The sequence below is a fragment of the Chrysemys picta genome, chromosome 12 (assembly GCF_011386835.1).
Source record: "Chrysemys picta bellii isolate R12L10 chromosome 12, ASM1138683v2, whole genome shotgun sequence".
NCBI classification, from domain to species: Eukaryota; Metazoa; Chordata; order Testudines; family Emydidae; genus Chrysemys; species Chrysemys picta.
The window spans coordinates 27,901,905-27,927,985 of NC_088802.1; the positions used below are offsets into that span (position 1 = coordinate 27,901,905).

At 53.3% G+C, this 26,081-nt stretch overlaps 1 protein-coding gene across 13 annotated transcripts; it reads right to left on the reverse strand.

The window, feature by feature from the left end:
• Positions 1-14,435: 14,435 nt before the first annotated feature.
• On the reverse strand, positions 14,436-25,812 carry LOC101949470 (zinc finger protein 771). Of its 13 annotated transcripts, none has more exons than XR_010591705.1 (4): positions 25,461-25,710; positions 20,960-21,065; positions 19,476-20,600; positions 14,436-15,911 (listed from the first exon to the last, which is right to left on the reverse strand). XR_010591705.1 is itself a non-coding variant. In XM_065562564.1 (3 exons), exons 2-3 carry the CDS (start codon positions 21,024-21,026, stop codon positions 19,561-19,563), a joined length of 1,107 nt encoding a protein of 368 aa, XP_065418636.1. In that variant the 5' UTR covers positions 21,027-21,065; positions 25,730-25,812; the 3' UTR covers positions 18,235-19,560. The 13 variants fall into 13 exon arrangements, 10 of the variants coding, with proteins under 10 accessions (XP_065418636.1, XP_065418638.1, XP_065418635.1 ...); XR_010591704.1 differs by lacking the exon at positions 14,436-15,911 and adding an exon at positions 18,235-18,637; XR_010591706.1 differs by lacking the exon at positions 14,436-15,911 and adding an exon at positions 18,235-18,637 and having other exon boundaries at positions 19,476-20,597; positions 25,461-25,708.
• Positions 25,813-26,081: the final 269 nt, after the last annotated feature.

The following is a 26,081-nucleotide window of genomic DNA, read 5'->3' on the forward strand; positions in this document are numbered from 1 at the left end:
GAGGCAGCGGGTGGCGTGAAGAACACGGAAGTTGGGGAAAGTGGGTTGGAGGTGACAGTGGGGCACAACGGAAAGAGTTTTGGGACAAGGGCTGTGGGGGGGGTGGCGTTTGCGTTTTCGGTACTGCTCCTCTTTCTGCATGGCTACCAGCTCCTGGATAGCATCTGCTTGGCGCTCCAGGATGCTGATGAACCTATCACTGCTTTGCTGCCAGTGCGCGGTGCTTTGCCGCCGGTGCGCTGCGTTTTCCTGGCGGATCCTGCTTTCTCTCTCCCTCCAGTCCTGTGCCTTCTCGTTCTCTTTAATAGATTGCTGCATCACTTCTTGCAGCATGTCTTCTTTGCTTTTTCGCGGTCTCTTCCTGAGTCTTTGCAGTCTCTGAGCAGGTGATAAGAGGGACGGCTGAGGTCTCAAGGTTGATGCAGCTGTATAGGCAAAACATAACATTTAACAGAGGCAGCATTGTTTATACCAGACAGAATAATGATTCCCCCCGCACTTAAGGAGTAGAAAACACACAGGTGTACACAATAGCATAATTTTCCCGTCTGAAATAGAGCACACATATCCCACGGGAGCCTCAAAATGGTGAGTAATGGGGACTGATTGTTTCAGGGCTGCACTGTCTTCTGGGTTTCTGTGCCTTGGGGAGAGCCAACAGCTTCAGGGGGCACCTACACTGAACACTGTCCCAACATTTTCCACAGGAGTTCGTCCTGGATGATATCTCGCTGCTGAGGGTGACCTGGGAAGCAAGGGAGGGTCTTCTACTGCAATGCAGCTTCCGCCCTGGCCCATATGCAGCTTGCCTGTGTGCAGCAATGGTCCCCCCACCCCTTGCGGCACAGTGGTGGGGACACGTTAGCCTGGCTGGGACAAGGACCACGGTGGCTCTCCCTATAAACCTGTGCAAGCGCATTGCACACGTTCTGGATGAGACATTCGAGGAGATTACCGAGGCCGATTACCGCGATGTGATAAACCACATCAATGCACTATTCCACATCTAGGCATGCATGTTTAACCCTCCTCTCCCAAAGAGCCCGCACCGAAAAAATTCCTTCCCGAAAAAAAAAACCGCTTACCTGGAACCCGCTCTTCTGTTTGTCCTCCACCAAGTACCGGCCGCTGCGACTGGTTACCATCCTCCTGGCTCGAAAAGAGCTCCTGGCTGCATGGCTCCAGGGATTCCGGGGTGTCTCCATCCGGCCCACCACCATCACTCCCATTTTCCTCCTCCTCCTCCTCCTCCTCCTCTTCCTCCTCCCCCCCCACACCGGCTCTGAAGTGTCCATGGTGGTGCTCGGAGTGGAGGTGGGGTTAACCCCAAGTATCGCATCCAGCTCCTTGTAGAATCGGCAGGTAGTGGGGGGAGCACCCGAGCGGCCATTTGCATCGCGGGCTTTGCGGTAGGCACTCCGCAGCTCCTTGACTTTAATCCTGCACTGCAGGGCGTCCCGGTCATGGCCCCTTTCCATCATGTCCTTTGATACCTTCCCGAAGGTATCGTAATTCCTACGGCTGGAGCGCAGCTGGGACTGGACAGCTTCCTCCCCGCAAACACTGATGAGGTCCAGCAACTCGCCATTGCTCCATGCTGGGGCTCGCTTGGTGTGTAGAGGCCGTTTTCACCTGGAAAGATTTGCTGATAGCACTCCACGCCACGCCGGGCTGAGCAAACAGGAAGGGGATTTTTAAAATTCCTGGGGAATGTAAAGGGTCAGTCACATGGTTGGTTACCTGAGGCCAGGGCAGTAGAGTTTGAACTGATGACCAGAGTGGCTAGAACAGGCATTGTGGGATACTGCCAAATAATTCTAGAGGCCATTCACCGCGCATTGGGCGGCCACACTGGCGCCGCAGCGCTGCAGCGGCAGCACAATACTCGCTATTCCTCTCGGAGAGGTGGAGTACATGCAGCGCTGCAACCAAGGAGATACAACGCTGCAAATGCCTTGCCAGTGTGGACGGGGAGTGAGTTACAGCACTGGGGGCAGCTTTACAGCGCTGCAACTCGCAAGTGTAGCCAAGGCCTGAGCAGTTGCAACTCTCTCACTTTGTGCCTAAAACATCTCCCCATCCAGCCCCCACCCCTCCAAGCAGCATAGAGATAAAGTTCCTCGTGGCCAGGCATTGTTATTCCCTTCCCCCACAGTTCAAACTGATTGCTTATGCCATCAACTGAGTCTTTTGTCCACAATGTTCCACAATAGCTTGTCTGATGTCCAGGGCTGGATTAACCTTTTTTGGGCCTGGCCCCAAACATATTTGTGGGCTCCCATGGGGGCAAAGGAGCATGGCGTGGGGAGGTCGGTCACCAGAGCAAGGGGCCAGCCAGGGGCAATGAGGCATAGCATGGTGGGACTGACCCCGCTCCACCCAGCCCAGTACAAGGCAATGTACAAACTGGCAGTTGCCAGATGCACACTGGTCTGCCCAGCCCTGCAGTGCCATAACAAAGGTGAGGCGAGTGAGGCACTTGCCTCGGGCGCACAAAGCCGAGGGGCACAGAAAAGCCAGAGCATCCTTGCCGAAAGGAAAGCTGTGTGGCTCTCCCGGCTGCTGCTGCCTCTATGGCAATAAGAGACGCTGGCCGGCAGAGGGCTGAGGGCAAGCAGCCAGCTGCTGCACGTCAGGAGGGGGAGGGAGGAGGAGGCAGCGCACACGTGCTTCGCAGCCCTCCCCTCCCCCGGCACCCACCTGAGGGGGCTTCCGGTGGGAGACAGGATCATCGGCAGTGGACCTCACTCACCTGAGCAGCTGCTGGGGCTTTGGTGAGTGTTTGACCCTGTGATCCGCCCCCCAGCCACCACTCCTGCAAACTGGGCAAGGGGCAGCCCCATCCCCCACCCCCAGTGAGGCTATGGCGAGGGGCAGCAGAGGAGGAAGGAAGCAAGCCACATCTGATGGCAGTCCTCTCCCCTCCAGCACCCACCACCCCCTCCCAGAGCCCACACCCCCTCTCTGGTCCCCAAACTCTGTCCCAGACCCTGCACCCAGCCCTCTGCACTCCCTCCCAGAGCCTGCACCCCTCCACCCATCCTGCACCCCACCCCGTGCCCCAGCCCTGAGCCTGCACCCAGCACCCAAACTCCGTCCCAGTCCCAGAGCCTGTACCCCCACCCCTTCCCCCACACTCCCTCCTGCCCCCAAACTCTGTCCCAGAGCCTGCACCAAGAGGCCCTGCCCCAACCCAGAGCCTGCATCCAGTACCCAAACTCCGTCCCAAAGCCTGTACCCCCACCTTTTCCCACACATCCCCTCCTGCACCCAAACTCTGTCCCAGAGCCTGTACCCCTCCCCCTCCCCACACACCCCCTCCTGCCCCCAAATTCTGTCCCAGAGCCTGCACCCAGAGGCCCTGCCCCAGCCTGAAGCCTGTACCCAGCACCCAAACTCCATCCCAGAGCCTGTACCCCCCCCCTTCCCACACACACCCTCCTGCACCCAAACTCGGTCCCAGAGCCTGCACCCCTCCCCCCCCACATCCCCTCCTGCACCCAAACTCTGTCCCAGAGCTTGCACCCAAACTCTGTCCCAGAGCCTGTACCCCTCACCCCTCCCCACACCCCCCCCTCCTGCACCCAAACTCTACCCCAGAGCCTGCACCCAAACTCTGTCCCAGAGCCTGCACCCCTCCTGCACCCAGAGGCCCTGCCCCAGCCTGAAGCCTGCACCCAGCACCAAACTCCATCCCAGAGCCTGTACCCCCCACCCCTTCCCACACACACCCTCCTGCACCCAAACTCTGTCCCAGAGCCTGTACCCCTCCCCCCTCCTGCACCCAAACTCTGTCCCAGAGCCTGCATCCCTCCCCCCCTCCTTCACCCAGAGGCCCTGACCCAGCCCAGAGCCTGCACCCAGCACCCAAACTCCATCCCAGAGCCTGCACCCCGACCTCTTCCCACACACCCTCTCCTGCCCCCAACTCTGTTCCAGAGCCTGCACCCAGAAGCCCTGCCCCAACCCAGAGCCTGCACCCAGCACCCAAACTCCGTCCCAGAGCCTGCACCCCCACCTCTTCCCACACACCCTCTCAGAGCCTGCACCTCAGACTCCATCCCAGAGCCCAACCTCTCAACCGTCCTACACCCCAATCCCCTGCCCCAACCCAGGGCCTGCACCCTAGACATCCTCCCCCCACCCAAACCCCCTCGCAGAGCCTTAGGCAGGTGGGGGACAGAGTTCAGGGGGAGGGGGGCTCTGAGCGTTCTGGGCACCACCAAAATTTCTACGAACCATCCATTTTCAGTATTTTAATTTCTGGTACTGCATTGATTGACTGCTGTGTGCATTAACATAGTGACCCCCTGGGTCTTTGAATGAGGCTTTATCCTTGGGGGGGGGTGAGGAGGCGAGCGGCGTGTCGGTGGCTGGAGGGGGGCAAATCTCCCAGATTCAAAATCTGGGACTGTGTCTGTTGGTCCTTTTTGCTGCTTTTCTCTGGGCTGGGGGTTGTTCCAATGCTGCAAAAAGGGCGTTCCCAAAGAAAGGTGCTTGCTTCTAACCCCCTAGGCCGTCAGTATGTTTGCTCTTCTCTAGCCCCTCTCCAAGGGTTGCAGGTGTCTGGAGGTGCCTGCCTTCCATGCCTTCCTCATTCACACCTCATTCATTCAACAGGGCAATTGATTACAAAGTGGGGGGAAGATTTTATTCTACTTCTAGCAAAAAGACATTTTTCTTTTACCTTAATTATACTACCTTAGGGGCCCGCTATAACATATTACCAAGGTTCAATACAAAGTTATATAAAAGTTATACAAAAATGCATAATGCAGAGATTTATCTACAACTGCATTGATTGACTGCTGTGTGCAGTAATATAGTGACCCCTGGGTCTTTGAATGAGGCTTTATACTTGGGGGGGGGGGGGGGTGAGGGGGTGAGCGGGGAGCAAAGCCAGGGAGTCCAACAAGCAGTTTATTTTATTCTTTTCTAGCTTCATGGCAATGAAATAGTTAGGCTAGAGTAGGGCAGCCTGTGCATGAGGTTGAGGTCAGGCACTGAAACCCTAAAGAAACCAGTCTTCCCAAGTGGCACGCCACGGAGAAGACAGACCCAGATCAAGCCCAGACATCCAGCTCCATGACAGAAATGCAGGGAAAGGATGGGGGAACAGGGACTTCCCAGGAGGGAAGTGACAGGCCTCCCTGAACCGAGATCCCGGTGCCAAGCTGAAGGGATGCCCTTAACCCAGACTGAGTTCTGACTGCAGAAGATAGGGATTTCTTCCTATAGATGATGCGCTTGGAAGCAGAGGACAAAAGAGATGCGAAGCACTTGGAATTGGAAGCGGAGCAGAGGAGACAGGCGAAGCGCTTGGAGGTGGAAGCAGAAAGAGAGGCAAAGTGCTTTGATGCGGAAGAAGAAAGAGGCGAAGCGCCTGGAGGCGGAAATGCAGGCAAAGCACTTGGAAGTGGAGTTAGAACTGAAGCACTTAGAGCTGGAAAAGGCTAAACTGGATCAATCAGGTAGCCCTAACAATCCTTCTCCAGGTACTAATCTCCATTCCAAGAAATTTCCCATATACAAGGTAGACGATGATACAGAGGCCTTCTTAGAAAATTTCGAAAGGGCCTGCCTTGGATACAACACCCCTATAGACCAGTATATGGTGGAGCTGAAGCCGCAGCTCAGTGGACCCTTAGCAGAAGTGGCAGCTGAAATGCCTAAAGAACACATGAACGAGTACAAACTTTTTAAACGAAAGGCCAGAATTAGAATGGGGCTAACACCCGAGCATGCCCGTCGGCAGTTCAGAGCCCTAAAGTTGCAAACCAGATGTGGCATTTTCCCGACATGCCTACCACATTGTAAAAAATTGGGATGCCTGAATATCAGGAGCAAGTGTTAAATCTCTGGAAGATCTGTCTCTCCTAATGCAAATGGAGCAGTTCTTAGAGGGTGTTCCTGAGGAAACTGAAAGGTAAATCCTAGATGGGAAGCCCAAAACTGTAACAGAGGTGGTGGAACGAGACTCCAGACCAGAGTCTATGGCAGCAGTTGTAAATCCAGTTCCTGGAACCCAGCCAGAACCAGCCCAAGGACTGGAACTGGTGGAGCAGTCAGCACCAGAGCCCATGCTTGCAACCCCCCCAGAGTCAAGGGAGCCAGCACCAAAGGGCGCCACAGAGCCTGCACCTGCAGCAGCAGCTAGACCGGCACAAGAGGCTCAACCGGAGCCTGAAATACCACCTAGCGCACCAGTGGAGAGCGGTTTAGAGTCAACAGAAACAACCCCATCACCTGCATCGCTTCCAGTGGAACCAAGCCCAAGTCCACAACCCAGCGAGGAACTAATGTCTCCAGCATCAAGAGAACAGTTCCAGGCAGAGCAGGAAGTGGATGAGAGACTCAAGGGAGCTTGGATGGCAGCACGGAGCGACACACCACCTCTCAGGTCTTCTAACAGGTCCAGGATTATTATAGAAAGAGGACTCTTATACAAGGAGACTCTTTCTGGTAGGCACAAGGAGGACTGGCATCCTCAGAGACAGTTGGTAGTTCCAACTAAATATAGGGAAAAGCTCTTGAGCTTAGCCCATGATCACCCTAGTGGCCATGCTGGGGTGAACAGGACCAAGGACCATTTGGGGAAGTCATTCCACTAGGAGTGGATGGGCAAGGATATTTCTATCTATGTCCAGTCTTGTGAAGTGTGCCAGAGGGTGGGAAAGCCCCAAGACCAGGTCAAGGCCTCTCTCCAGCCACTCTCCATCATTGAGGTTCCATTTCAGCATGTAGCTGTGAATATTTTGGGTCCTTTCCCTAAGAAGATACCCAGAGGAAAGCTGTACAAACTAACTTTCATAGATTTTGACACCTAATGGCCAGAATTAGGTCAGTAGGTCTAAGCAACACCAGGGCTAAAAGCGTGAGCCAGGCATTGACAGACATTTTTGCCAGGGTAGGTTGGCTCTCCGACATCCTTACAGATTTGGGAACTAACTTCCTGGCAGGGACCATGAAACGTCTTTGGGAAGCTCACTTTGTGCTAATGTTTTCAACCACCCCAGGATGGACAGAACAGGCATACCACTCCATTGTCACAGGTGATGCTTGCCCAATTAGAGCCCAACCCTACCGGATGGCTCCTCAAGCCAAAACTGTGACAGAAAGGGAGATCAAGGACATGTTACAGACAGGTGTAATCCACCCCTCTGAGAGTTCATGGGCCTCTCCAGTGGTTCTGGTTCCCAAATCAAATGGAAAAATCTGCTTTTGTGTGGACTACCATAAACTCAATGCTGTAACTCGGCCAGAAAACTATCCAATGCCACACACAGATGAGCTAGTGGAGAAATTGGGATGTGCCCAGTTCATCTCCACCTTAGACTTAACTAAGGGGTACTGGCAAGTGCCGCTAGATGACCCAGCCAAGGAAAGGTCAGCCTTCATCACCCATGTAGGGCTGTATGAATTTAATGTGCTCCCTTTCGGACTGCAAAATGTACCCCCCATCTTCCAGAGACTGGTAGATAACCTTCTGGCTGGATTTGGGGAATTTGCAGTCGCTTACCTCGACTACGTGGCTATATTCTCAGATTCATGGACAGAACACCTGGAACACCTCCAAGCGGTCTTACAGCGCATAAGGGAGGCAGGATTAACCGTTAAGGCCAAAAAGTGTCAAATAGGCCTAAACAGGGTAATGTACCTTGGACACCAGGTGGGTCAAGGTACTATCAACCCCCTACAGGCTAAAGTAAATGCTATCCAAAATTGGTCTGTAAAGTCAAAGAAGCAGGTCAAATCCTTTTTGGGGCTTGGCTGGTTATTACTGACGATTTGTATCAAACTACAGCCTAATTGCCACCCCACTAACAGACCTGACCAGGAAAAAACAACCAAATGCAGTTCAGTGGACTGAAAAGTGTCAAAAAGCCTTTAACTAGCTTAAGGCTGCCCTTACGTCTGACCCTGTACTGAGGGCCCCGGACTTCAACCAACCATTCATTGTAACCACAGATGCGTCCGAGCACAGTGTAGGAGCAGTTATAATGCAGGAAGGACCAGATCAACAATTCCATTCTGTTGTGTTTCTCAGCAAAAAACTTTCTGAGAGGGAAAGCCACTGGTCAGTATCAGAAAAAGAATGTTACACCATGGTGTATGCTCTGGAGAAGCTACAGCCATACATTTGGGGACGGCAGTTCCACCTGCACACTGACCATGCTGCACTGAAGTGGTTTCACACAGTCAAAGAAACTAACAAAAAACTTCTTTGGTGGAGTTTAGCTCTTCAGGACTTTGATTTTGAAATACAACACATTTCAGGAGCTTCTAACTAAGTGGCTGATGCACTCTCCCGTGAAAGTTTCCCAGAATCAACTGGTTACATCCTTGAAATGTGGAAAATATTGTTAGTTTTTACATAATCGGTAGTATATCTAAAGGTGCATGTGTCTTATTAATTCTGTTTTCTCCTAGAGCTCCAGGAAGAAATCACAGCCAGTGTGGAGCAGGCTGTCCAGCACCGTCTATGATTTGGGGGATGTGTCATAAACATACAGCTAAGGGTAGCATAAAATCCCTCTTTACCCTGTAAAGGGTTAATTCCTCTTTTACCTGTAAAGGATTAAGAAGCTCAGATAACCTGGGTGGCACCTGACCAAAAGGACCAATAAGGGGAGAAGATACTTTCAAATCTGTGGGGGGAAGGTTTTTCGTCTGTGTCTCCCGGAGTCAACAAGGAAACAGGGCAGGGAAAATACATCTCCCTAAGCCATATCTGAACTAAGCATCTACTATTGCAGAAATAGTAAGTAATAGAAAGAAATGCATTAGATTATCTTTTGTTTTAGCTTGTGAATTTTCCCTGTACTAAGAGGGAAGTTTATCCCTGTTTTTGTAACTTTAAAATTTTGCCTAGAGGGGAAATCCTCTGTGTTTTTAAGTCTTTTGTTATTCTGTAAAGTACTTACCATCCTGATTTTACAGAGGTGATTCTTTTATCTTTTCTTTAATTAAAATTCTTCATTTAAGAACCTGAATGATTTTTCATTGTTCTTAAGATCCAAGGGTTTGGGTCTGTGTTCACCTGCACCAATTGGTGAGGATATTATTCTCAAGCCTTCCCCAGGAAAGGGTGTGTGTGTGCAGGGCTTGGGGCAATATTTTGGGGGAATAGGACTCCAAGTGGTCCTTTCCCTGATTCTTTGTCTAAACCACTTGGTGGTGGCAGCATACTGTTCAAAGTGGAATTTGTGCCTTGGGAAAGTTTTTAACCTAAGCTGGTAAAAATAAGCTTAGGGGGTCTTTCATGTGGGTCCCCACATCTGTACCCCAGAGTTCAGAGTGGGGAAGGAACCCAGACAGCTCCTATGGCTGGAGTAGTGATGGAAACTGAGGTGTGGCTGCTACAATGCCATATCTGGACACAATGGGCTGTATTGATGTGGCAGCTTACCACAAGGTGTTTCTTGCTGGGCCCATCCCATCTCCTGTGTCCTCCAGAGGCTCTGTTGCAGATCCGCCCCCCTCACATTGAGCAGTGCTGACAGTCGGGGTGTCATAAAAACATAAGAATGGCCTTACTGGGTCAGACCAAAGGTCCATCTAGCCCAGTAGTCTGTCTTCCAACAGTGGCCAATGCCAGGTGCCCCAGAGGGAATGAACAAAACAGGCAATAATCAAGTGATCCATCCCCTGTCACCAATTCCCAGCTTCTGGCAAACAGAGGCTAGGGACACCATCCCTTCCCATCCTGGCTAATAGCCATTGATGGACCTATCCTTATCTAGTCCCTGCCTGCCCCGCTCAGTGACCCAGACTCCGAGACAGAGGGAGACAAGATCCTAGCTAGACAGTAGGTACAACGTGTGTGTGGGTGTGCCACTAGATCACACAGTTACAGGGGGTGCTGGACACGACCTGCGGGCTCTGACTCACCCAGGCAGTGTCTGTGCCTGACTAGATCCCATCCCAGCACCCTGCAGCCCCTTGGCCTGGCCCTGCTGGGGGCTGGCTCCTGGAGGCATCACAGAGGTGGCAGGAGAGGAAGGGAGGGTGTGGGAGAAGCATGTGAAAGAGGCTGGGTGGGGAGTTGCTGGGACAAGAAGAGAGTGGGGGTGGGGCTTGAGGTGGAAAAGCAGCAATTGAGTTGCCAGCCTAGAGCCCCTCCCTTGGCCATCCCTGTGTGGCAGGGCTCGGCCTTTGGCTTACAGCGGGCTCCCTCGGGGGCTGACAGCGGGCGCCCTGCTGGCCCTGGACTCAGGCTGTCAGCACGGTTTGGTTAATACAGACAGCCAAATAATGCGAATAACCAGGGTTCTGCTGTATATGGTTTTCTCACACAATATAAAAACTAAAGACTCCCTGTAACAATACACATTCTGCGGTTTCCTCTGGCAAAGGGAGTTCTAGGATCCTACCGATCAGCACTCAGCAGAGCCTGGCAGGGGAACAGGTGGCTGCTCCTCCAGAGGGCTGCCTGCCCACGCTGCTGGCACTGATCGCCTGGGCTTGCATGCCCACCCCAGCAAGGGCAGAGCCAACACTCCCGGGTTGCTCTCGGCCAGGCCCCAGAGGAGTGGGGCAGGCAGGCAGGCAAGTGCACAGGGCCGTGTCCTTGGCTCGCCATCTGCAACCCCCCTGCCGCAAAGCTCATAGAATCATAGAATATCAGGGTTGGAAGGGACCTCAGGAGGTCATCTAGTCCAACCCCCTGCTCAAAGCAGGACCTAATCCCAACTAAATCATCCCAGCCAGGCTTTGTCAAGCTTGACCTTAAAACCCTCTAAGGAAGGAGATTCCACCACCTCCCTAGGTAACCCATTCCAGTGCTTCACCACCCTCCTAGTGAAATAGTGTTTCCTAATATCCAACTGTCATAACTATAAAGGGAAGGGCAACAGCCCTCCTGTGTACAATACTATAAAATCCCTCCTGGCCAGAGACTCCAAAATCCTTTTACCTGTAAAGGGTTAAGAAGCTTAGGTAAGCTGGCTGACACCTGACCCAAAGGACCAATAAGGGGACAAGATACTTTCAAATCTTGGGGGGGGAGGCTTTTGTTTGTGCTCTTTGTTTTGGTGGTTGTTCGCTCTTGGGACTGAGAGGGACCAGACATCAATCCATGCTTTCCAAATCTTTCTGAACAAGTCTCTCATATTTCAAACTTGTAAGTAAACAGCCAGGCATTACAGAGGTGGCAGGAGAGGAAGGCGTGTTAGTTTTATCTTTGTTTTCTCAACTTGTAAATGTACCTTTTACTAGGGTGTTTACCTCTGTTTGCTGTAACTTTGAACCTAAGGCTAGAGGGGGGTCCTCTGGGCTCTTTAAGTTTGATTACCCTGTAAAGTTAGTTTCCATCCTGATTTTACAGAGATGATTTTTACCTTTTTCTTTAATGAAAAGCCTTCTTTTTAAGAACCTGATTGATTTCCCCTGTTTTTTAGATCCAAGGGGGTTGGATCTTGATCCACCAGGAGTTGGTGGGAGAAAGGAGGGGGGATTGTTAATTTCTCCTTGTTTTAATATCCAAGGGGTTTGGATCTGTATTCACCAGGGAATTGGTGAAGAGTCTCTCAAGGCTACCCAGGGAAGGGAATTAGCACATTGGGAGTGGTGGCAGCAGACCAGATCTAAGCTGGTAGTTAAGCTTAGAAGTTTTCATGCAGGCCCCCACGTCTATACCCTAAAGTTCAGAGTGGGGAAGGAGCCTTGACACCAACCTAGACCTCCCCCACTGCAACTTGAGACCATTGCTTCTTGTTCTGTCATCTGCCACCACTGAGAACAGTCTAGATCCATCCTCTTTGGAACCCCCTTTCAGGTAGTTGAAAGCAGCTATCAAATCCCCCCTCATTCTTCTCTTCTGCAGTCTAAACAATCCCAGTTCCCTCAGCTTCTCCTCATAAATCATGTGCTCCAGCCCCCTAATCATTTTTGTTGCGCTCCGCTGGACTCTTTCCAATTTTTCCACATCCTTATTGTAGTGTGGGGCCCAAAACTGGACACAGTACTACAGGTGAGGCCTCACCAATGTCGAATACAGGGGAATGATCACGTTCCTCGATCTGCTGGCAATGCCCCTACTTATACAGCCCAAAATGCCATTAGCCTTCTTGGCAACAAGGGCACACTGTTGACTCATATCCAGCTTCTCGTTCACTGTAACCCCTAGGTCCTTTTCTGCAGAACTGCTTCATAGCCATTCGGTCCCTAGTCTGTAACAGTGCATGGGATTCTTCTGTCCTAAGTGCAGGACTCTGCACTTGTCCTTGTTGAACCTCATCATGTTCAGCAAATCATAACTTTTCCAGTGACACCTCACGTGACCCATCTTGTACAAAATGCATCATAATTATGCCATTATCATATCACTGAAGAATACGGGGTGCAGTGTCACAATCGCCTGTCTTTGTTCCCCCTCACAGCTCTGTTGTTCCCACATTGCCTCCTCCCTTGGCTGCCACGTGGCTAGAACACATTGACCCCATTCCCACGTGGCCAGCCCGATAGTTCCTTCGTGCCAGTCTGCCCCTGCTTCCCTGCCTCTCCATGCAGCTCTCACTCCCTTGCCCCGGGGAGGGGAGCACTACAAAGGGCCGGGGAGGGGAGAACTAGAAAGGGCCGTCCACACTTAAAATGCTACAGCGGCACTGCTGCAGCGCTCCAGTGAGGACTTTACATGGGCGGACAGGAGGGCTGCTCCTGGCACGAAAGCTACTCCCCCTCTCCGTCGGGGGTGCATTTCTCCCACTCTGAGTGATGTTGTTAGACCACCCTCATTGCCTAGCCTAGACCTGGCCAAAGTCACATAAAACATGACACAAAGTCCCCACGCCCCCCTCCCCCCGGGGGGGCCTCTGTCTGTAATCTGCCAGCCGGAGGCAGGACTGCACAGAGCTGCAGGGGAGATACTATGCCAGGAGCTGGCGTCTCTGTGGACTCCTTTCCATTCCCATCCTCGTCTGGCAGACAGCCAGGGTCCCCTCTGTGCCTACTGGCACCCCCACCCACAGCAAGGCCTGCGTCTGCTCAGGCACCATGGTGTCAGGCCCAGCAAAGAGCTGCTGACACCTCTGCCATGCCTCAGTGTCTGCTCACTGCAGGGACTGAGCGCTGGGCTGCTACCACCCTGTGTCCCCCACGGCAGCCTGGAATGGAGCGGGAGGCGCAGGTGGGGACATGGGGGTAGGGAGGGTGTGGTGTTGCCAATCCCACAAAAATCACAATCACCCACCTCCCCGCCCCCGGCTTAAGGGATCATAAACACTGGTCAATGCTGGGTCTCTCTTGGCCTCCAGCTCTGGAGTCATCCGGCCACACTGGGATCTCATTTCCACGCTTTTCTTCACAGCTGCCAGGGCTGGAAACTCCCTGAGATTGTCACCCCAGGAGCTGGGGCTTTAAAAAGAACAAATATCACAGACTGGCACTACACCTGCAAGCGGATACTGCTGCGGAAGGGGGCAGGGCTAGGAAGGGAGCATGGAGGATGTGGCAGTGAGGGGGGCATGGCTGGGGGCAGGGAGCCAGGACAAGGAGGACGCTGGGAGTGGGCAGTGTCAGGGAGGGTGAGGGATGGGCAGGATATGGCGTGGGACTGCATCCCGAGTCCACATGGCTGGGGGCGGGGATCTGAGCCCCATTCCAGTAATTCCTCAGCCTCACACACCAAGTCTGTTCCAGCTGCTGAAGTGACAGAGTGATGCCGTTTGTCCAAGCTGCCGTAGCCAGAGCTCTTAGGGCCAGAGGCCTCCGCTTCAATCCCACACACGACTCCCCCGCCACCCGGTTGCTCCTACACTCAGGTTGTACAGCATGTGGGATCTGCAGCATGTTCTCTTTGCTGGCCAGGCCATGCTGTACTGCTGAGAGCAGTAGGGTTGCCAGGCGTCTGGTTTTCAACTGGAATGCCTGGTCGAAAAGGGACCCTGGCGTCTCTGGTCAGCACCACTGACTGGGCGGTTTAAAGTCTGATTGTGGCGCAGGCAGGATCCCTGCCCAGCTCTGCATGACTCCTGGAAGCAGCGGCATGTCCTTCTGGCTCCTAGGGCAGAGCAGCCAGGGAGGCTCTGCGAGCTGCCCCTGCCCTGTGTGCCAGCTCTGCAGCTCCCATTGGCCGGGAACCGTGGCCAATGGGAGCTGCAGGGGCGGTGCCTGTGTGCAGGGGCAGAGCCCCCTGACCCCTCCACCTAGAAGCAGCTTCTGGGAGTCGCCTGAGGTCAGCGCTGCCCAGAGTCTACACCCTCACTCCAACCCCCAGCCCCAGCCCTGAGACCCCTCCTGCACCCAAACTCGAGCCTGGCGCCCACACCCCCTCCCATACTCTGAACTCCTTAGCCCCAGCCTGGAGCCTCCTCCTGCACCCCAACCCCCCCACCCATAGCTTGCACCCCCAGCCGCAACCCACATCTCCTTCCACACCTCAACCCTGTGGCCCTGCCAAGTGAAAATGAGAGAGTAAATGAGGGTGGGAGTGAGCGAGCCATGGAGGGAGGGGGCGTGGCCTCAGGAAGGGGTGGAGCAGGGCAGTGGCCTCAGGGCAGAGGCAAGGCAAGGGTGTTCGGTTTCCTGAAAAAGAAAGTTGGTAACCCTAGCGAGCGGCCAGGCCAGGGGAGCCAGCGGGAGGGCGGGGGGTGGCTAGTGGGGTGTTCTGGGAGTGCTGTAATCTAACGGCTAGGCCGTAACCCTGGCCAGAGGACATAGAGAGTGTCCCCTCCCCCTCACAGCACTCACAGGGCAGTGTGGAGATGCCACAGACCCATAGGGGCTGTGCTGTGCCCCAGCTTGTAAGGAGTCCCTTGGGAGGACCCCTTCATGTTGCCAGACCCCCAAGGGGTCCTGCTCTTCCACAAGGGTAGGCCACATGGCCTCCTAGCCTGAGCCTTGGATTCTGGCACTCCTGCATAAGTCTACACGGCAAGCAGAGCCCTTGGCAGCACGTCTCAGAGCCTGGCTCTACATTCGTGGGCTGGAGGATTTGCGCTACGCTGCTAAAAGCAGCTGTGTAGACATGGGTGCTCAGGGTTTCAAGTCCTCTGCCCTCCCTAGACCTAAGCACCCACATCTACACAGCTAGTCTCAGCTCCAAGGCCTGCCAGAGCTCCATGCTGCAAGCCAGTGCTCCCCAAATGTTTTACGTCACACCCTCTCTTACCCTCAATGTAATCTGCCTGTGCCCCACCCCCCATTGCCTCGTGGGATCTGCAGCATGTTCTCTTTGCTGGCCAGGCCATGCTGCACTGCTGAGAGCAGTAGGGTTGCCAGGCATCCGGGAGCCAGGGCCAGGAATGGGGGCACGGTTGGGGCTGGGAGCCAGGCTGGAGCCAGACCGCAGTTTGGGGTTGGTAGCCGGTGCGGTCGTAAGCCGAGGGCTGAGGCTGGAGCTTCAGCTGTGGCCAGGAGCCAGGGGCTGTGGGTGAGGGCAGGGGGGCAGGGTCAGGAGCCAATGCTGCAGCCAAGCGAGGTGCCAGAAGCCGGGGCTGGGACTGGGGGCAGGGTTGGAACGGAGCTGAGGGCAGAGCAGGACTGGGTGGTGCTCCCTGCCCGGACCCCACTGTGCCCCTGAACGCAAAGTTTGGGGATCTCTGCTGTAGACCCAGGCTCTGGGACTTGCTGCCATGGGTTTCTGCTTGCTGTGTAGACGTATCCCACTTTCTCCTTGTGAGTGCTGTCCAGCAAGTCCAACTGTGAGTGATTCCTAGTCAAAGACTCTGACTCCCTCAGGGATCAATGCCCCTCAGCAGGTATCTGCAGTGACTCCATTAACCCGTTTCAAATCAGAGGCGGGTCCTGGTCACCTGGCATGCCGCATGGAATGGTCTTCGGCAGTGCAGCAAAGCAACAGTTCAGACATAGTCCAGACAAGGCGGCACCCGGCTCCCTTGGTCTTGCTGCTGTAGGCTCCATCCTGCCTTGCCCTCTCTAGCTGTTTGTTTGTCTTTGTCCCAGGTAAGAGACTGTGTTGGATAAAAGTAATAATCAATACATTTATATTATGGGGGAAAGTATGAGAAAGGGAAAGCCCAGAACAGACCCCAGATTTGGCCTGACCATTAGAAAGAAATATGCTTCTCAGCCTGACTGAATCTGTGCTAATTGAAATATGCCTGACAGTTTACAAGGTCTGTGTTAATTGCAGAAGAACATTCGGAGACAAAGAGTCTGTTCTAAAGTAATAAGGTAACTCTAGGACAGCTGCTGTTACAACTCTGTTCTTCTCTGGAACTCAGGAATAAGATTTTTTAACCCCCCACACTTTTGCATTCTTATCTTGCTTGTTTTCTTCTCGTGTGTAACAAGTGGTATGAATGGACTTACTGAAGTGTGTCATGCCCCAATGGTTTTAGAATGGTTATGTTAAAGAATGAATAGGTAATAAAATGTAGATGTGATAGGAAACATGTTAAGGGAAATGGAGAGTGATTGCAGATGGATGTTTGATGGATAATAAAAGGTTGAAGTGCCAACCCTAGAATAAGAAAAACAACTACCCAGGACCATTTGGCCAAAGAATGCACTGGGTGAGATAGTCCGATAACCCCAAGGGCACACTGGAATCCACCCCCACAACCGCCCCAAGGACGGGGGCTGAAAAACCAAAGAACAAGATAACAACAAGCTGTCATTGCTGTGCCATCTGCGTGATTGACTATCACTTCAAACGTGGGAACAGTGTTTGATTATCACTTCAAACGTGAGAACAGCATGACAAGGCAAACCCTATAGACTTGTATGAGGATAAATCCCTATCAAAACAGATCCGGAAGACTGAGGACTTTGGGTCTGGTTCTGCAACCAACTTCCAGGAGCATCAGATGCGCATCTGACAAGGCCCCACTCCCTCCTCGTGTCCAGGCCACCTGGCCAGTGACTTGGCACAACCAACTCTAAGGCTGGTAACTATAACAACAGCCTTGCAGAACTTGTGTGTGTGTTTGAATGAATGTGTAAGTGAATGGAATGTTATAGCTATAACTGATTGCTGACTCAGATTCCTTCTGTATTCACAATAAACATGGCATATTGCCTTATCCCTTGAATAAGATCCTGCTGGTTTTTATTTTGTAAGTATAACAACTGGGGAGGCCAGTTCTCCTCGTGTCTCCTGTCACTGCTGCCCATTGGCCTTACTGCAAAGCTGTGCTGAGATCACATGTTCACCCTGGGAACCCCCACTCATAGGCACCAAAAAAATTCAGAATTTTCAAATATTATGCACAGAATTTGATGCAGAATTCCCTCAGGAATATGGAGCGCTGTACAGCTGTGATGGTGGGACTGTGAAGGGGGTGCTGGACAGTAGGGGATCTGTGGGTGGGGGAACTGGGCAGGGGGTATGGTGTGCAGGGTGCTGTGCAGTTGTGGTGGGAGGGCAGCGGGAGGGGTCTCTAGGCAGGGGGTGCTGGGCATAGGGATCTGTGGGGGAAGTCTCTGGATGAGGGGGCACTGGTATAAGGGCAGGGCATGGGGCAGTGTGGAAGGGGCAAGCTGGCAGCACAGGGCTGGGTGGGCCAGGGTATGTCTAGCAGTTTTGGGTTTGTAAACAGTGCCCTTGTGCTGGGTTGAGTGGGGCCACTCCCATTGTGCCTCATTGCCCCCAACTGGCCCCTCGCTCTGCGGACCGCCCCCCATCACATGCCCTATTTCCCTAATGGGGGCCCACAAATATGTTTGGTGCCGGGCCCACAAAAAGTCAATCCGGCCCTGTTTCTTGTGCCTGGCCTGGCCTGGCCTGCCCTTACCCGCTGAGTCCCTCTGCCATGTCTGGAGTCTCCCTGTCACCCAGGCCTGACCATGCCACCCTGCACAGCTACCTGGTGTGTGGCTGAAGCCTGTAGCACAGGCGAGGTGATGTGCAGCATGGTTGGGAAGCTGGGAGCAGCTGCAGCCCCCACCGAGAAATTCCAGATTCCGAAAACTCCAACATTGGCCCCATCCCCAGTGTGTCCTCCAAAGCTGAGCCCTGAGCTTTCCTGCCACCCCCTTGCAGGATCCCCTGCACAGCCCTTGTCCAAGGGGAGATGAGGCTTAGCAGTCAGGGGGAGATACCCCTGCTCCCTGAGTCCCTACCCATTAATTTAGTTGGAATGCAGGGGCCCAAAGTGTCAAAGGTGTTAACATGACCCTGAAACTGTTCAACATTAAACTGTGTTCAACAAGGTCCAGGGTTGGGTACACAGCAGCTCAGCCTGCTCAGTGCCAGGGCAAACACCCCACTACAAATCTTTTTAACCTACCAATGAGACAGAAAAGAAGGAAAAGCAGCTAATGCATTAGAAATCTCGATACAAAGTGAGGCTTTTATTTCAACAACAGCCTTTGTTCCTTTAGCTGGAGCAAGTTTTTAGAAGGAAAAGCCCCTGGTCTGACAGTCTCTTAGATGCTAACTGTCCTTGTAGGGAAAGGAGAAAATGGACTCTTGTTAAAGGCAGATCCCACTGCCTAAGAAGAGACACACAAGGCGAGGGAAACAAACAGCAAAGCAGGAAAATGTAGCTTCCGTCTCGGGCGCCGACTCACGCTTGGAACCTCATGGCAGGAGAAACACAGGCCCAGCACAGGGTGTCATCAGCCACTCTGAGACTTAGCAACTGCGTACCAGCATCGGGCTGCCTTGCTTTTAGCTGTCTCTGGTCACGGCTCACAGTGTTCTTACAAAGCATGGAGTCTTGGGCAGCTAAGCCTGATGGTCATTAAACAGAAGGCAAGAAGAGAGTACTAGGAAAGAAAGGTGGGTAAGGAAACAGACAGAATGGGGTGGGGTCGACAAAGTCTCCAGCTGTGTCTACACTTAGAAGGCTACAGTGGCATAGCTACAGCTGCGCATGCTGTTGTGCTTCGGTGTAGACACTCGCTTTAGTGACAGGAGGAGCTCTCCAGTCAGCACAAGTAATCCACCTCCCAAAGGCGGTAGCTACATCAATGGAAAAATCCGTCCATCCCCCAAACTGCGCCTGTGCCGGGGCTAGGGTGGCAGAGCTACAGCTCTTGGAGTGGGGTTTTTAGACCCTGGAGAGAGACAGCTATGCTGATGTGAGCTTTTGGTGCAGGCCAGACCAGGTGGTGTCTGGGACTTAGCCAGAGGCGGTGGCCCTGGGTCCCTCTCTCTGGCTTGTCTGGTCAGGACAGGATGGTGAAGGCCCAGGGTCCCAGGTGAGGGTGGCACTTGTTCCTTCCCTTTCCCCAGCCAGCATTTTGGATCCATCCATGCCCATTTTCCCCCTAGTCTCTTTCTGAGGCCCCCCAAAGGCGAGTGACAGGCCAAATAGCCCAGCCCCTCATTAATTTGTCTACCAATGGGCCTAATTTCTGACACACCAATTTTGGATCGTGGATTTTCGGTCCCACACGTCTCGTTTACAGAGTGTGACCTGAACACAGTCCCTGAGTTACACCACAAGGCCTTTTTATTTGGCTGCTTCACTCTATCTCCTCCTTGCACCTTTTCCCAGCAACGTTCATTGGGCTCCGATAGTGCGACGTGCTAGGTACTTATATGCATGTTTTACAGTTGCACTTACAATTAGGGTAAATTTGCACCCATCAAACAGGGGCCCGGTCCTAGGTGCCAGGGTAATACTGACAGTGCATCACACGACCAGCCCATCACGGGGCATCCTGGATGTGCAGCCGGTGGTGTCGGATGCGGGAGGAGCTGTCGCTGAAGCCCTTCCCGCAGTCAGGGCAGGTGTAGGGGCGCTCACCCGTGTGGGACCGCTGGTGGGTGGCCAGGTCTGTGCCCTGGCTGAAACTTTTCCCGCAGTCCCAGCAGGCGTAGGGCCGCTCCCCAGTGTGGACGCGCCGGTGCCGAACCAGCTGGGAGCTGACGCTGAAACCCTTGCTGCAGTCAGGGCAGGTGTAGGGCTTCTCACCAGTGTGGGTGCGCTGGTGTTTGATGAGGTAGGAGCCATCGCTGAAGCAGCGCCCACAATCCTGGCAGGCGTAGGGGCGCTCCCCAGTATGTGTGCGCCGGTGCTGCCGCAGGTGTGAGCTGCGGCCAAAGATCTTCCCACAGTCGGTGCAGGCATAGGGGCGCTCGTCCGTGTGCACCCGCTGGTGCTGCACCAGGTCCGAGCTCTGGCTGAATGTCCGCCAGCAGTCCAGGCAGGCGAAGGGGTGCTCACCCGGCAAGCCAACCCCATGGCAGGGCCCCTCCTGTGTGTGGCAGCGCTGGTGCCGTGTCAAGTGGGAGCTGCGGCTGAAGCTGCACTGGCAGTCGGGGCACTGGTAGGGCCGCTCACCTGTGTGAGTGCGCTGGTGCCGAAGCAGGGCAGAGCTGACAGCAAAGCTCTTCCCGCAGGTGGCGCAGGCATAGGGACGCTCCCCCGTGTGCACCCGTTGGTGCTGCGCCAGATACGAGCTCCGGCTGAACTGCTTCCCACATTCAGTGCAGGTGCTCTGGTTCTTGCCTACGGGCAGCGTCCTACCACCCATGCTGTGCTTGAGAGCTCCTACATGGTGTGCGGATTCACCTCGTCTCTCCTCCAGCTGGTTTCCCTGCTGACTCTCATGGGCTTCTCCCTGCCCAGGATTCTGGGAAATGTTCCTTTCAGCATCTCCCGACAGCACCCCCTGCGGTTCCACTTGCTCAGGACCTCCCTGCTGAGGGTTCTCCTCCTTGGTCTCACTCACCGTCCTATCACCTGCTGGGCCAGAGAGAGAATCCAGACAGGAGTCAGGCCCTGTGCCAGGGAGGAGGGAACCTCAGATGGGGAATGGGAAAGGGCTGAACAAAACCAAATAACTAGGGGGAGACCAAACCATCAGGAGCTGAATCCCGCAATCCCCTCCCCAGAGCAGAGACAGGAGGGGACCAATTCTTCCTCCACATTCCACCCAAGCAATCAGAGGAAGGAGACTGGTGGGAAACGAGCTACTGCCAAGCATCAGGGTGGGTGGGAAGCTGTGAGTGACATCTGCCATGAGGATATGGCACCTGGTGGGAACCCCAGATGTTTTCCTTCACTTGCTGACAGTTTCTGAACCAGCTTAGCCAATTCCTCACCTGTGTGGGTGCTCCTTGGGATCTCCTGTTCCTCAGAGCCCTGGAGACTGGGGACCCTCCCCTCCATCCATCAGTGAGATCACTTTGCATTGGGGAACCAGAAATCCTGCTCCGGGGAAGAAAACAAATGAGACCATAATTGATTACATATTTCTCTAATAATTATTAGACAAAATAAACGCCTGAATTTAAACCCAGCCCCTTTCTGTGCTGGCGGCAGGTGTCACCCTAGCAGAGATAGTAAAGACCAGATAGTTCCTTCACCCCACCCCTCTAAGTGCAGGGAACAGAAGACACAGTGTTACAGAAAACTGGACCCCGAAGGCAGTTGCTACTGGGAGATATTGAGGCAGGAGCTCGATGTTCAGAAAGGGAGGGAAATAACTATGTTTCTGTCATCTAATGATTATTCACCCCTATAGCAGCTTGAGCCAAAGATCTGAAAGCACTTTCAAAACATCCTTGGAGGTGTGACGTGATATAAACACGGTAGATCAGGGGCTGCTGTTCACGCTGTCTGACAACACCAGAGCAAGGGGATGGTAAATGCAACGGAAAGGTGGTAAATTCAGAACGAATCAAAGGAAACCCAGTCTCCACACAGGGCAGGTTTAGCTTGGGGGTGTTGCTGGGTGTGTCTACACTGAATAAAATCCCTGTGGCTGGCCCATGTCAGCTGACTGGGGCTCACGCAGCTCAGGCTGCAGGGCTGTACTATTGTGCAGTGTATATGTTCAGGTTGGGGCTGGAGCCTGGGCTGTAAGACCCTGTGAGGTGGGAGGGTCCCAAAGCCTGGGGCTCCAGCCTGAGCATTAATGTCTACACTGCATTTTGAGAGACCCACAGCCCATGAGTCCAAACCAGCTGAGCCGGGCCAGCCGCGGGTGTTTTACCACAGTGTGGACATAGTCACTGAGGCTGGGATTCCAAAGTGCAGGCTCCTGAGAGGAGCTCCAAGCTGCTGAGCTGCAGGAGGCAGGCACAGGGATAGGGTCAGCACATGCATGTGCCCACTCCCACTGGGGGGGAAGTGCTGGACCATTGACAGCCATGCCCAGCGGGTGTGGAAGGCTAGCATGCCCAGTGGGGAGTGATTTACACCCACTCACTCTGAGGACAAATGTGTGCCCAAGGGAACAGGGAACTGGGACAAAGAAGGATGAAGGAGAATAAACAGGAGGAAGGACAATGGTAGATTTGGGGGAGTTTACCCTCACAATTCAGAATCATCCATCCCTATGCCTCACTGTTCTAGCTCTCATTCTCCTGCCCCTTCAAACCCACACCCCTGCCCTGGGGTTTGTCCCCAGCCCTCAGGCACCTTGTCCTTGGGGCAAAGGCACTGCCTTTTATTTGCCTATTTATCTCGCCATCAGCAGCAATATCGCAAAATAATGAGGATCTTCCTTTTGCAGAGGGCAGAAGTGACCCCCGACCCGGAAGTAAAGTGACGTCCCCCAGGCTGCACAACCAGTTAGTGTCAAAACCGGAGATAGAAGCTGGGTGAGAGTCTCTGGCCTGTGTTAGACAAGAGCTCAGAGCAGATGATCTAATGGCCCCATCTGCCTTTAAACTCTATGACACACAGGAGTCCTGACTCCCAACCCCTCTGCTCTGACCTCTAGACCTCATTCTTCCCCCAGAAACAGAATCATACTCCCCCATCAGATAGGGTGACCAGATGTCCCGATTTGGCGGATGTGATTGCAGAGCCATTGGCCATTATCTTTGAAAACTCATGGCGATTGGGGGAGGTCCTGGATGACTGGAAAAAGGCTAATGTAGTGCCCATCTTTAAAAAAGGGAAGAAGGAGAATCCGGGGAACTACAGGCCAGTCAGCCTCACCTCAGTCCCTGGAAAAATCATGGAGCAGGTCCTCAAGGAATCAATTATGAAACATTTAGTGGAGAGGAAAGTGATCAGGAACAGTCAGCATGGATTCACGAAGGGCAAGTCATGCCTGACTAACGTAATTGCCTTCTATGAGGAGATAACTGACTCTGTGGATGAGGAGAAAGCAGTGGATGTGTTATTCCTTGGCTTTAGCAAAGCTTTTGATACCGTCTCCCACAGTACTCTTGCCACCAAGTTAAAGAAGTATGGGATAGATGAATGGACTATAAGATGGATAGAAAGCTGGCTAGATCGTCGGGCTCAACGGGTAGTGATCAACGGCTCCATGTCTAGCTGGCAGCTGGTTTCAAGTGGAGTGCCCCAGGGGTCGGTCCTGGGGCCGGTTTTGTTCAATATCTTCATTAATGATCTGGAGGATGGTGTGGACTGCACTCTCAACAAGTTTGCAGATGACACTAAACTAGGAGGAGTGGTAGATACGCTGGAGGGTAGGGATAGGATACAGAGGGACCTAGACAAATTAGAGGATTGGGCCAAAAGAAACCTGAGGTTCAACAAGGACAAGTGCGGAGTCCTGCACTTAGGACAGAAGAATCCCATGCACTGTTACAGACTAGGGACCGAATGGCTAGGAAGCAGTTCTACAGAAAAGGACCTAGGGGTTACAGTGGATGAGAAGCTAGATATGAGTCAACAGTGTGCCCTTGTTGCCAAGAAGGCTAACGGCATTTTGGGCTGTATAAGTAGGGGCATTGCCAGCAGATCGAGGGACGTGATCATTCCCCTGTATTCGACATTGGTGAGGCCTCATCTGGAGTACTGTGTCCAGTTTTGGGCCCCACACTACAAGAAGGATGTGGAAAAATTGGAAAGAGTCCAGCGGAGGGCAACAAAAATGATTAGGGGGCTGGAGCACATGACTTATGAGGAGAGGCTGAGGGAACTGGGATTGTTTAGTCTGCAGAAGAGAAGAATGAGGGGGGATTTGATAGCTGCTTTCAACTACTTGAAAGGGGGTTCCAAAGAGGATGGATCTAGACTGTTCTCAGTGGTACCTGATGACAGAACAAGGAGTAATGGTCTCAAGTTGCAGTGGGGGGAGGTTTAGGTTGGATATTAGGAAAAACTTTTTCACTGAGAGGGTGGTGAAGCACTGGAATGGGTTACCTAGGGAGGTGGTAGAATCTCCTTCCTTAGAGGTTTTTAAGGTGAGGCTTGACAAAGCCCTGGCTGGGATAATTTAGTTGGGAATTGGTCCTGCTTTGAGCAGGGGTTGGACTAGATGACCTCCTGAGGTCCCTCCCAACCCTGATATTCTATGATTCTATGATTTTATAGGGACAGTCCCGATTTTTGGGTCTTTTTCTTATATAGGCTCTTATTACCCCCCACCCCCATCCTGATTTTTCATATTTGCTGTCTGGTCACCCTACCACCAGAACCAGCAACAGAAACCAGAAGTCCTCTCTCCCACTCCTGCTCTGACCATGGCATCACTCCTCTCTCATGCCTCAGAACAGAACCCCAGAGGCTTGAACCTACGTGGGTGGTTTGGGTTTTTTGACACAAGTTCACCATTTTAGCATGGTTTCAGAGTAGCAGCCGTGTTAGTCTGTATCCGCAAAAAGAAGAACAGGAGTACTTGTGGCACCTTAGAGACTAACAAATTTATTAGAGCATAAGCTTTCGTGGACTACAGCCCACTTCGTGGCTCTAACATGGGTGCACAAATGCCATCTGCCCATGCAAAATAACTGTGTGCAAAATGGGGGGGCACACACTAAAAGGGCACAGTTTGCACCATTAATGGCTGCTCAGGCACTTGCAGGGCCTGTGCAGGATTAAAGTCATCACGTATCAAAACTACCAAGAAGCACAGTGACTTCATGTTCAACAAACAACACAAGCTTCCTCATCCCCAAACGAACCTCACCCCCTTTCCAAAACCTCTCTTCTCAGACAAAGGCCTGTGCTGCTGGACAGGCCCTGGCTACCCTACCCAGCACAAACTGCCCTTCTGAAATTCTGACTTCTGCGTCTGACTCTACTGTTTTCATTACATAAAATTAACAGGAAAACAAACAAGCAGATCGTCCAATAAAACTGCAGGCACTGAAATTAGCTCCAGTTTGTTAATTAAATAACACGTTGCATTTCTATGGTGCCTTCCAAGCAAGGACCTTAATGCATTGAGTAATGTGAACAATTAGTAATTATTATTACCTGACAGACTGAGCTTTGCTGTACACATATTAAAGAGCTAATGTATGGCTCATTAATAAACTCCCCAGGCATGCATCTGAATAGCAGAGCTCGTTTTAAACAACAATCGGATTATTCCCCAAACCCACCTTATTTTAGATTAACTAGAGCCCAAGGGGCTGCTTCCAGGCAGTCGAATGACAAAGAGAAACACACACACAAATGGACACACACATACAGAGGCGTTGGTGTTATAAACTTCCGGAGCTGGCTCGGCTCCTGCAGGCGCTCAGGGGAGCAGGGCCTGGGGAGTCAGGGAGGGCAGCAGCTCTGAGACTCGCAGACCCCCGTCTGCCCGGGAGCAGAGCTGGGCGAGGGGGGGCCATTGGTGCAGAGTCACTTTCCTGCCCGGCCCCAGCCCTTTCCCCGGGTCTCTCCCCTCACCTGCAGGCTCCGGCTCAGGGGCTGGTGTCGGCAGAGCCCGGAGCTGCCCCAGGGGCTGATTCCGGTCCCCGGAGAAAGTCCCCCCGGCTGGGCACAGAGGGGCGCTAGGGAAGGGCTCTCCCCGCACACACACCCTGCTGGGGAGCAGCAGCGGGTCGGCTCGGCTCGGCTCGGCTCGGCCCGGGCTCCCGGCGCACAATTGAGGCGGTGCAGCAATAGGCTCTGAGCCAGGAAGCTGAGCAGAGAACAAGAAAGAGACAAAGGATCACCTGGAGCCCTCTAGCGCTCAGCGCATGGCAGGGCCAGGCCAGCACGGCGTAGAGCAGCGTGAGCCCCCACTGAGGGACGCTGCATATGCGGAAGCATCAACAGGGAGCAAGACTGGGACGCTACATGGCTTGGGACCGGGAGCCTTTCCCCTCTAGGGGGACCAGCTCCGATCCAGCCCCAGGGTTAGGGGGCTGAGGGCTGGCTGGCTCGGGGGATGGGGTTCCAGTTTAGTAATAACAATGGTAGGGTGACCAGACAGCAAGTGTGAAAAATTGGCACAGGGTGTGTGTGTGTGGGGGGGGGGGGAGTAATAGGCGCCTATATAAGAAAAAGCCCCAAATATCAGGACTG